We start from the raw sequence: 13,088 nt of genomic DNA, 5'->3' as shown, positions 1-13,088 counted from the left end.
CTTAAGTAATAAAGTCAATCGAAAAAAGAAAGGAAAAGTTAGTTTTTCCTTGTTCCATGTACTCATTCACATATAATAACACAACTTCCACCCAGTCACAAAACGTGCAGTTTAAAAGCAATGTTAAAATGTTTAGATTCTGAAAATTCTGAAGATGCATATTTTTTTTTTTACAATTTTGTTAAATGTCTTGACTTGTTTTGGTTTTAACGAATTGTATAAAAACACCTTGCAACACCGATGGTGTTGATCTTCAGAATAAACGATAATAACCGAGAATTCTGAGCTAGTTGAGAACAATATAAAATTTGAAGGGAATCATTTTTACCTCATCTCCTTGTTCGACAGCAATATCAGTGGCATCCTTCAACTTTTCAGAGAATTGAGCATTCACCACAATGAGCTCTTCCAGATTCAAGAAAACTCCATTCAATTGCTCTTTGGTCAGGAGACCAGCTACTTCCATAGGAGCTTTGAATTCCTGCAAGCACAAAAATTCATATAAATTAAAACTTTTATGAGAGAAATTTTATTTAACTCTATGAAATGAAACCGATATTTCCCCATGCATATGGATGTAACAGTTAGAAATTCATTATTTTTACAAGATATGCAGATACCCAATTCTTAAAAGACAGAGAAATATGCGGTATTTAAATGATCATTCTTCAAAAATAAAGAAAAGTAACAGGAGTGCAGTGGTAAAAACATTGAAAGTATCCCATCGATATAGTTGAATGACAGCGGTTGTGATAGCACACTGAAGTGAGAACTAAATTTGAGTTATTGGATCAAGTTACCACTGACCATTATATAGCTACTCCAGTAGAGGCAGAATTGCAGTGGTAGGCATGTTTATTTCGTAATTACCATAATAGATTATTACTGTTTATTATTAAGAACACTGAAGTAAAGGGGAACGTCGAAGATTTAATAGAAAGAAGTTTTACATAAAAGAAAATTTCAAAACAATTAACTAAATTTTCCCGCGGACAAATTTGTCGCTTTTCATAAAGAAGCAAGATAAAGGGCGTTAAAGAGCAAGTGTAGCTATATATGTCTCTCCTATTTCTTGAATTGATCGGAGAATTAATTACCAAGGATAAGGCTATATGGTTTGTTGTATTTAAATTGAAAATGATAAACATTATACTTTGTTTCCCGCTTTTAGAATGGAGCTTAAATTGGATTTCAATGGTAAGATTTTAAAAATGTATACTAGTATGCATAATATATAACTAAATGTATGAATATGACTAAAGAATAACTAATTGTGCCACTAGAAAGCAAGTATCACTTATATGATACAATTAGGAATGCCACATTATTAAAGCGTTGCATTCACATCATAGCAAAACTATTTGGACTAATATGCGAGTTCATAATAGAGCTTAGATTGGATTTCAACGCTAAAATTATAAAAATGTATAACTAGTATGCATAATATATAACTAAATGTATGAATATGACTAAAGAATAACTAATTGTGCCACTAGAAAGCACAATTAGGAATGCCACATTATTAAAGCGTTGCATTCACATCATAGCAAAACTATTTGGATTAATATGCGAGTTCATAATAGAGCTTAGATTGGATTTCAACGTTAAAATTATAAAAATGTATAACTAGTATGCATAATATATAACTAAATGTATGAATATGACTAAAGGATAACTAAATGTGTCACTAGAAATCAAGTATCACTTATATGATACAATTAGGAATGCCACATTATTAAAGCGTTGCATTCACATCATAGCAAAACTATTTGGACTAATATGCGAGTGCATAATAGAGAAGACCTAATTGAGCTTTCTAGAAGCTCTTAAAGGGGAGCAAGTCTGAAGGAGAAGATCAAGGGAAGAAGAGCCCCGGACAAATGGTTCCTCCTTCTTTAGCCCTCCTAACTTTATAAACCAGATATTTTCACTGATTTCGATTCTCTCTCTATTAGCACGAGATACTGTACAGTATTTCCACAATATTGTCCGATATTCTGAAGGCGGTACAGTATCGTGAAGGTATTGTAACAATGTTATTGAACATTTTGGGTTATTAGCTTCAATTTTATGTAGTGAATTCTGATATATTGAACAAAATATTTAATCGAGGGTTTTAGTATTGCTTATAAGTAAAAAAATTCAAGATTCAATTTTAAAAGAAATAATTAACGAAATCTCAAACTAAGTATAGAACAAAACATTTTTTTAATTATAAAGTAATTTATTTTTTTAACCCTTATCGTTGCAAGATTGCTTTTTTGAAGAAAAGCAAAAAAAAAAAAAAAAATGTATATAGGTAGCTTCTTTACGCTATAAAAAACATCAAAAAAATAAATAAATCGTGTAATAAAAATCGTTTAATAAAACTAAGTTAAAAATTATTTTATAGTGGTAGTATATTTTTATAAAGTTGTATGTATGGTACACTATACAAAATGAACATAAGGGTTAAGATTTAAAAATAACATAATAAGAAACTTGTTAAAGATGATTAATTAGGAATTTCTTAATAATGTTTTAACTTTTAAACAGTACTTGGTTTTTAGTTTGAATCAGCTTTGAGTTCAAGGTCCTTGTAAATTAAATGAAAGCATGACATTAATGCACTCAGCAAATATCAGAAATTTAACATAGAAACTTGGGCCTGACCTTCTAATGCTATGGGACCTTAGATGGTTGTCTATATTTCTATTTCATAATATGGTCTTGTTCATAAAAATAATGATTAAAAATATCCCATGATTTGGTAGATAGAAGTAAAAAAATTTAACTGAGAATATTTTCAGCACTAAGATATCCATTTATTATACTTGTTTTTAATTATGTCTAAATTTCTCCGTACGGCCCTTTTGCATTATATTCCTACTAGTTCTTTTACATAATTGTATAATTAAACATTAAAAATTATTTAAAAAAACAGATGAAACCATTAGTTTAAGATTTATTTTCAGTTATTCAAATTAATATCATTATTTTAATTAAATTTTCCTATATAGCAATCTACCTTAATGTGAGGAAATATCGAGTACATTTTTTTAAATTATGTAGGAAAAGCAAATTTTAGTTTCAAAACCTATGATAGCTTAATCTGAAAAAAATAAAAAATAAAATTTCTTTTCCTAAATTTATTAACATTTTTATTATTAACATTTATTAACATTATTTATTCCTATTTTATTATTTCTTAAAATTATTTTGACTCAAATGCACATGAATAAAATAGATTTAAATTATTTTTTTAATAATTTAAACCAAAAAGAAAATTACACATTTCGAATTAATCTCTCCTTGGAGTATTTACAGCTACCTGAGGTATGAAAAGTTATAAAATTTGTTTTTATTATACATAATAAATAAATAGATTTAAAAATGAAAACTATTTTCAACAAACCTCTTTGATTATCATAAGATCCTTCCCATACTTAAATTCCGTCTCCACTATTTCCGTGACGATTTCTTTTCTTTCGGATCTCTTTTTATCGCACTTTTTACACACTAGAGGGCAGCAGTTTATCTGATCGACAATGTCAGACTCCAGCTGCTGATCACAATCAGCGCACAGCTCTTCGACGTCAGGCTTGGCTCGTCTGGAAACGGCAGGCTTGCTCGTTTCACTCCCGACGCCACTATCGGCCCGTTCTACTTCGGAATTACCCATATGTCTGTCATTCTGAAGGAAAAAAATATAAAATTTTACAACTCAATTTATTTTCTTTCAGAGAAATCTTAAAAACATTTTATGAATACTTTGCTTGCCTTTCATTTTATTTTTCTTTATTCTTTCTTTCATTTTTTTGAAAATGTGAATTTCTTAAGGGTACCGGGACATTCTCGATAATAGCGAAATTTTTTTATTTACCACAAAAGGTTTTAAATAAAGCGGCTTTTTTTCGCAAACAAATTTCATATCCGTTAGAAAATTTAGAACATATAAAACAAATGTTTTGTTTTAACCTTAAAGCAGTAGAAAATATTTATTAGGATATATGGAACAAATGCTTTGTTTTAATTATAAAATAGAAAATATTTGTTTTTTAATATATTTATTTATTTTTTTAATGTCAAATTGAACACATGTTGCAATGCGATCATTTTCAAGTTCAAAACCACAAATTGGCATACTCAGAAAAATATTTCATTCGAAAATTAGTACAATATATGGCCATAAATTTAATAATTACAGAAAAGTTATTTTAATTTAAACACGCTTATAACAGAAATTTAAATCTAATAAATGTCATGTAACTTGAAAATCTAAAATATATAAGATATTTTGCATGATAAATAGCCTCTAATAACCTCCCTATTTTATTAATAGTATTGCATAGAAAAAAATATTTTTTATGCATAATGCTTGTAAATTTTGTTTTTATAAGGTTTCATGCATACCGACATTTGAAGAAAACATGTTTCAAGTAAAAGAGAAAAAAAATGTGTATCTTACAACTATAGAAGCTCATGTTAAAAATCATTGTTAAAAGATAATTTATGAATTTTCGACTTTTGAAACCTATACACATTATGCATTTCTGTAATCAATAAAATGCTGCTGTTTTATTAGACTAAAATTGAAAAATCATTAATTTGAAGATACAGTCAGCTTAAAAAATTTATGATTAAATGGTTTCGCTATTTTAACCATAGTTTGAAATCTATTCATGTCAAAATCTCGACAAAAAGGAAGATTTTCTTAAATTTCACATAATGATTCAAATATACCAATACAACTTAAAATAAAGTAAATTAAAATGCAATATGAAATGCTTAATTTTATCTCTCAGTAAGCGACATTATGCTTTGATTTGACTCGAATGAAAAGATTCAAAATTCCCATTACATAAAATTTGATTTGAGAGTCTTGTTTTTATTTTGCTTCGTTCAATTTTCACATAAACTGTTGGTTCATATTTCTCAATGAAGAAATTTTTTTTATTGTATGCCATTAATTATTCAGTTCCTTCTTATCAAATCTTAATTCAATCATTTCTTTCCTTTCATCTTCTTTTAATATATTACATTCAAAACAAATATATAGATCAATTTAATTCTATCGTTTGACTTTATTTTGAATACTCTTTAATCTTTTTCCTTTCTTTTTTTTTTTCAAGAATGCTAATAAATATTATGCTTTTCTTCAAACCTGCCTAATCTTCGCTGATGTAAATTATACAAACAATAGTTTAAATATTGACATCTATAATCTTAGAAATCCGAAGAAAGGAAAAAAAATGAGAATATCCAGGCAATCAGTGCGATACCGAAGGTAAACAGCGTTAAAAACATAAATGTTTCTTTCTTTTTTTTAAATTTATTACATGAAAGTGTTTCTTTTTTCGTACGGATTCTCAAGACTTGTATCCGACGTAATTATACCTCTTTTGTAGTCAATATATTTTATTATTTATTAATGTTCTTTTACTATATTTTCAAATGTACCTTGAGACGAGATATTTCATCTCCAGAACTGCCGTCTCTACTGACGCTGCTATTGCTGCTGATTGTACTAGAATCACTGGAGCTGCTGATATTGCTGATACGGATAGGATTATTCCTTGCATTCTGGAAAGACAAACATAACGTTACTTTGAGATCATTATCTATACAAAGATTCTTAAGAAATAATACATGAAATAATATTTAAAAGCAATGGTTAGTTTGACAACTAAAAATTTCCTTTTTGGGGGGAGGGGGATTCAGAAAATCCTCTCTTTTTCTTTGAAAATAAAAAAAAAAACATTATGGCTCTTAGCAGTGACACTTTTAATTAGCAGAACAAGAAAAGATATAATTAATATTACACTCAGTTAAACAGTTCTGAATATAACAGTAATGTTTTCCTATACTTGATCAGAATTTAGCTTTAAATACTAACTTTATATAGTGAAAATCTTGTACAGTAAATCGTCTTCAAGCTTATAAAGCTCTTCAGCGACTACTGTTGGAATACAATATTTTGCATATAAATACGATAACAACCAGTTAACTGTTTTTGACGATTCTACTCGTCATGGAAAAAAATACAGCATTTCGTGTTATGACGAGTTTATTCGTCAGGAGTAATAAGCAGAAACAATTTGTAGTTTGAATTACAATTTTAGTAAAAATTCAATCGTATTCGTAAATTTCAAGATGTTAAAAATATTTTGAGGCCAAATCGAAATCAAGGGAACAAAAGAATATTTATGCATTGCACCATGATTTGCTTAATGCCCTTCTCTAACAGCAAATTAAATTATTTTATGTTTCTTTTCGTTCATACGCAAAAAAGTTATATATTATAAGTGATATGTTAGTTTAAGTAAATAAATAAATGTAATAATTGAAATAAAAAATAAAAGTCATTTCATTACAACATTATTTCAAATTGCACATACTCTGTGTTTGACGAATATACTCGTCACCGCTAAATAATTTAGATACGCATTTTCCGAATGGGTCGAAGCAGTTAAGTGGTTAAAATAGTTCCCATGTAGTTCCAGGTTGTAAGATTCCGACCACGAATCAAATATATTCGCGATTTAACTTTAATTAATTTCTTTCGTCTTCCTGATTTTGAGGGCTTTATTATAAATGGGAAAAGGAAGAAAGAGTGCATACACTTAAAAAATTATTTTAAAAATAAAACTGAAACTAAGCATTTTTTTTCTCTTTGAGGAGAAAAAAAGAGAATTTCTCCTCCATCAAGATAGAAATCATGGTCATTTGATTTCACTAGGATTCTAACACTTAACAATGTCGAACCTTTTTTTTTTTTTTTTTTTTTTTTGATTTTATAACAAAATACAGAAATTTTGTTAGTATTATAAAATAAGAATTTGGCGAGAATGTTATCCGAATATTTTCAAGAAATTATTAGATCGAAAGAATCTTGAAAAACAAAACTAATGATACTATTACGAGATTCTCTACGCCTATAGAATAGGGTTTAGTTTCCTAATCGGAAAGAAAAAAAAGCCAATTGGCGGGTAGAAACCTCCGAAAAACTTAACAGTCCAAGCAAAAGTAAATCAAAAAGTCTCCAAAAAATTCAGAAATCTTTTAATAAAATATTTTTTCTTTATACAAGTCTTGAAATTCAATATATTGCAATTAATGAATCGGGATTTCTTTCAATAATTATTTGATGTTGCAAAAATAGAAAATTTTCAGAATAACCAAATCCTCTGAAAGACCGATTTTGCATGTAAGAGTATAGACCTTGTAGAGCGGTTTGATTGGATAAGGCGCATACTAATAAGACTTATCACTGGTGTGGACATTAGTAGCTTATTTACTGTTAGCTTGAATTGCTACCCACTATAATACATTATTAAGCAAAAATGGAGTAGTATAATGCATTATATTTAAAGTAATACAACCCCAAAAGCTAGCTTTGTTATTCAGGAGGTTCAAATCTAAAATAAATTGAAATCTCAGTGGCTATTCAGAATCCAGAAATACAATGGCAATTGTACCTTACGATGCTAGCGATGTCTTTTTCGTTGATTACAGTAAAAACTGAACACATTTTTGCAGACATTTTTACTGGATTCCAAACTTTACCTTTGTTGTGAAGTGCATATTGCGTAAATCCGCCAAATAGCTTATGTATTTTCTGCAACTTAAAAATGTGCCGTTTTGTTATTTATCATACTAAAGCTGAGACCGAAACATCAGCTCATATCTTCACATCAAGTACACTGTTCCACAGCATGAAACTATGGTGATTTTAAGGATATAAGAAAGAAACTAGGGAGCAAGATTTTGAAAAAGAGGATGACTAAAACACTTTTACTGAGAAATTGCCAAGTATTTCAGTCATTTAGAGAAAAATGTTATCCCAGATAAAAGTTTTTGTAAAAATGAATAGTTGGGATTCGGAGCTATTTTTTTTTAAATCGCGCTATGTTCCCATTCGTGATCTTTTCCATACCTTTCAAAAGACTTCACAAGCGAAGATTTAAAAATATGCATTAGAATTGTATGGTGTCGTGTAATCTCTATGTTTGTAATATAAAAAGCAGTTCTTCGTACACATATTGAAGTCATTGAGTTTTCTTACCGTGCATGGAATATAAATGCTAACAATGTATTTACTAGAACCATTTAGATACCAATTTACCAATAATATTTTACATCACAAAACCTGTTTATTAATTTTTTTAAAAACGAGTTTTTTTGCTTCATACATGAATATCAGAATACATGAATTCCTAAGAAGTTTACTCCATTCTTACATACAAGTCATATTATTGTCAGTTTCGAAGAGTCTCTATTAATTGACCTCAGAGACTCTAATGGAATCAATATTACATATTGTTACGAGCGCCTTTGGCTAAAAACTACATTTAACTTTAAGCATACTAGAGCTATAACTTACTTTCAGAACTCTAAAGTCAGAATTAATTGCGCGCGAAACCAATATACTGTTTTTGTGTATGGCAACATCTTGTAAATAGAATAGCAAATAAGTGAAAATAAAATGAAAGCAGATTAACAACGAGGGAATTATCTTACATTACGAACCCACATCTTTGAATCTTATTAGAGGAGAAACGACTGAATGAAATGAAATTCAAATAGAGTTTCAACACATATGTAGCGCAAAGCGCGAATTTGCTTATAATGAACAAATTATATTGAAACGGAATGATTTGTTTATCATTTGTTTAGATTCAAGATGCACATTTACAGCTGGAAATGAACTGCAAATCATTTTAATTGGCTCCTTGAGCCTTTTTTTGAGAAGAAATAAAAGAGAGGCGATTAAAAAGGTCTCTATTGCTTCAGGAGGTACAAAAGTTTTAAAAATTATCGTTCTTTTTTATTAAAAAAGTATGTTAATGGAAGTTTTCACAAAGACTTGTCCTTACTTTAGTGTGCGGAATATCTTCATCGTCGTCGTCCAAGATGTCATCTTCGACTAAGTGATCGACGACTCTCTGCTTTGCACCTTCCAAGAACTTGAGGATTTCTGCCTTAGAGGCTCCCTCAAAGAAAGACCTCCTATGGGTGCCGAATGGATTAGTGGAAACTGAAAAAAAAATTTTTTACATCCCTTTGACAAGAATAATCGCTATAATAAATATATTTGAGTAAAAGAAGACATAATTATAGATTCTACAAGCCACAACTCACGGCATTAACTGTAGATATTGTTACCTTGTGTGCATTTATAATTTTCTTGTTAATTCTCCTTTTCGCTAAATGTATGGCTTCACAACGGATTGAACTATAAACATGGTCAGTTTGGGACCTTTGTATTGGATTTGTAATAATAATTATAAAGACAAAATATATATAAAAAATATTTTAAATATTTCTAATTTTTGTAGAAATATTATTGTGGTTATATATTATATATATATATATATATATATACTATTTTGGAACTAATAAAAACTGTTTGATTATTTATCACTTTTCAGTAGAAAAAAAAATCTACACTATAATGAATATCATGCAGTTTTAAATTCGATTCATTAATTTTTTTTTATTATTATTCTTAATCAACATTATGAAGTGAGATATAAATGTTGGAATTATAGCTATTTTCCATCATTTACAGCATTTAATTGTGACATAAGCGCATTTACTTTTATATTAAATAATCAATTGTAATCATTAATCATACGCATTTTAGTAATATTTTTCTTTATCCACCTTCAGTTTAAATAACCTTCATTGGATGGAGAAAAATGGAAAAGTACAATTTAAATAAAGAATGAATTCCTTGTATTCACTGTTTTTCATTTAGAAATATAACATTTTTTTTTTTAAAAAAAAAGAAAATATATATATATATTAATCACACAAATGAAGATTACTTTTCATTTGTGTGCTCATCTATTTTTATAAATTGCATCTATTTTTTTGTTATATTAATATAGATACGCAATAGCTTAAATTAAAAGAGTTTCATAATTACTGTAATGAATTCAAATTATTAATTGGTTAAGTCATCCCGCACATGTAATATAAAGTGAACTTATAATGAAATTATGTTATAGCAGCGACATCTATTGGCGATTTGTACAAGTAAAAGCACGTAATTAAATTTTTTTCCATGTATTATGAAGGTAAAGTTGAAATCAAGCTAATTCAGTTAACACAATAAGTAACACAATAAATTCAAGATTTAATTATACCAATAATTTCTCTGGAATCCTTATTATTTGTCAATTCCTCATAGATTCCGTCGGATCCTACAGAACAATAGATGTGTTCCGAGGCTACGTCGCTTGCACCACACGGGATAGTAACCACCGTGGCTCCAGTGTCACTATATCGTCTGCTTTCGTAGATACTCTGAGCATCCCCATAGACTGCTTTTGGCGCAGTATGGGCAGGAAGAACGTCGTACAAACTATCATCATCAGACTCGTTCGATATGTACGGTAAAGGTGCTGGAGTCCCGATTTGGACAATATTTCCAAGGGTTCGCCTCTTTGGGGGAAGAGGAGGGAGAGTGGTAGGAAGCGGGGGAGGTGATGGAGATTTGCGAGGAACGTAAAGAAGGTTGCTATACAAGGGTCCCTCGATTTCGGTCGGAGGTGGTGGCTCTTCATCCGAGGATAACGAATCAGGAGTCTGAAATAAAATAGTGATATAAAAACTATTTAAAGAAACTAAAACTCAGACATTATAATGGCAGTTAAAGAAAGAATAATATACACGTTTCGGTTGTGATATAATAACTATAAGCTGAATAAGAAACACAAAACGTAATAAACTCCATCAATGAAACTTTTCAAATGGTTTGAATTGTTGAGATTTAAAATATCTGAAGGCGTCTCAAGCGTCGTCCACGTCATCTGACCGCAGTTCAATATTACGAGGTTCATCCCAAAATATTCCTAGTGTTGCTTTAGAAACAGGGCATTAATATATAACTAAATTAAACTACAGAATAAATAATTTGTAGAAAGTCGCCAAAATAGAGACGGTGATTTGCTCAGCCAGTTATGCAAGTATTTATAAAGAATAACATATGAATGAATAGTGAAAGTATGCTATACAAACGTAAATTCTAAAAGCAGACAGTCATGAAATCCAGGAGAATAATAATAAAACAATGTTGATATATATTTACCTTTCTATCTTCGCCATTGTGAGAACTAGAAGTATCTAGATTCGTTTCGATTCCTTCAATGACAGATTCAGTAAGATGACCAGATTCTTTAACTTCGGAACTGCCATCAAATCTACTTTCTTGATTTATTACTGTACAAGTTAAAATTTTTGAATCCCCCTCTGGCTGATGAAAATTTCTTGCCAGTTGACGAGACATTTCTGTAGTTTGAGCATCAAAGGATTTTTTATTCCCTTTGCAAGGCGAATTCAATGGATCATAAGTTGTAGTACTACCAGAATCTTTATCGCTGGGAAGAGACATATACGACGATTCTGATGAATCATCATCTGGGTCATCTGTTGCGATGTTACTGCGTTTTTCGGAAATAAATCCATTTTCACTTGATGCATCAACTATAGTTCTAAGATTTTCATTTCCAACAGCATCGTTTACTGCCAGTGAACTGAAATCAGAAATGGTGGCGCCATCTGTTGACATCGAAGAGATATTTTCATCATAGTTGCTTAAAGAAGTATCACCATCATCATGATGAGCGAAAGATTGGTTTTGTAGAGGTGATTGGTCACCAAGGTCAGACTTCCCCCGCGGAGAGGTGGTGGCCTCGAGACTAGCGGCGGGGGAAGACACCCCGTTTTTTGGAAGGATTGAAGAACTTTCAGATTTTGTTGAACCAAATGTATCTGTAAATTAAAAATAATTAAACATTAAAAATTAAATTAAAGTAAAAATTAAACATAAAAAATAACAACAGCAAAATTCTTTTAAAGTATGCTATATTCAGAGGTGGATTTTCGACTAAGCAGACTATATAACTACCTCAGGCACATGAATTGAGAAAGAGCCGCCGGCAGGTCGATTATGAAAATGTTATCAGCCTCATTGCCAAATAAATCGGTTTTTTAAAAATGCAAATTCTATTAATTTTAAAATATTAGGATAATACTAACACTTTTTCAGGTATGAATGGTGTGGTTTCTATCTATTTCACTTCGTTCATTTAGTTATTACAGTAAATTAAACAGCAAAGCGCATGTTTAAATAAAATTATGCCCAAATGTGAATGTCGCGTTTTCATGTGTCGTAATAAGCAAATAAAAAATACATTTTCACGAAGTTATAAATTTAAAAGATTAAACTAAATGAGTGATTGACAAGATTATTAAAAGGGAGGGGATCTATTAATTGTGTGATACCTACGGCCTAAAAATGTCTATATACGTCACTGTCTATACGTCAAATGTCTATATATATATATTTAAGTTGAAATAGACTTAAAAAATAATAGTGTATGTTGACAACAATAATGAGAAAGAAAGAATATTGAGAATCTTTGTGTGAAAACATGTTAACAATTAGATTTATGAATCCCTTATCAAAATTCTTAATAATTATCGATACCTCGTCTCTCTCTCTTTTTTTTACGATACAGTATAATTTACGAAGTTATTTCACTTTTAAAGAAAATAAAGCTTAACCAAACATTATGGACATCTAACAGTAAAATACAGCAATGTATAGTTAGTATTTTGTAACAAGTTGAAACCTGTAATAAAGCAGTCATCTCGAGAGAAATATAAATTTGAGTGTTTCTTTTCTAACTAATAACATTTTTATAAATTTTATTTATGGCATTTTGTACACTTACGATCCGCTTATATCAGAATTTTTTTAAAGCAACAAAGCATCAAAAGCAACAGTTGTGTATAGTATAATATATATTGATTTTTATTCAAAATAAGGACTGATTTATTTTTAACCTAATAAAACGTAGAAATTATTTCAAAATTTATGAGAATAGATTACTATTTACTGCTTACGGTTACTATTTACTATCCACGCATTACTATTTACTGATCATTCGAATAAATCATTTCTATTCACGATAAACTATTGCTATACTTTCACGGAATTGCTGATTTAGGGCTATTAAGACTCTCACATCATATTTTCATTAGATCCGGGTATTTTTAAATAAAAAAAATAAATGAATATTTCAGAAATGTGTATTCCC

General features: G+C 29.4%; 1 protein-coding gene across 2 annotated transcripts in view; it reads right to left on the bottom strand.

Moving 5' to 3' along the window:
* The window catches only part of LOC129954627 (uncharacterized), a 237,614-nt gene that overhangs the window by 37,646 nt on the left and 186,880 nt on the right, over positions 1–13,088 (bottom strand). For both annotated transcript variants that reach the window (XM_056068157.1, XM_056068158.1), the window contains exons 4-9: positions 11,075–11,757; positions 10,131–10,572; positions 8,856–9,016; positions 5,440–5,562; positions 3,395–3,673; positions 329–481 (exon numbers count right to left, since the gene is read on the bottom strand). In XM_056068157.1, coding sequence (XP_055924132.1) covers positions 329–481; positions 3,395–3,673; positions 5,440–5,562; positions 8,856–9,016; positions 10,131–10,572; positions 11,075–11,757 — 1,841 coding nt within the window. The remainder of the gene's footprint in view (positions 1–328; positions 482–3,394; positions 3,674–5,439; positions 5,563–8,855; positions 9,017–10,130; positions 10,573–11,074; positions 11,758–13,088) is intronic.

This window comes from Argiope bruennichi, chromosome 2, assembly GCF_947563725.1.
Source record: "Argiope bruennichi chromosome 2, qqArgBrue1.1, whole genome shotgun sequence".
Lineage (NCBI taxonomy): Eukaryota > Metazoa > Arthropoda > Arachnida > Araneae > Araneidae > Argiope > Argiope bruennichi.
Note: the sequence above shows the minus strand (reverse complement) of the source record. Positions and strands in the feature narration are given on the sequence as shown.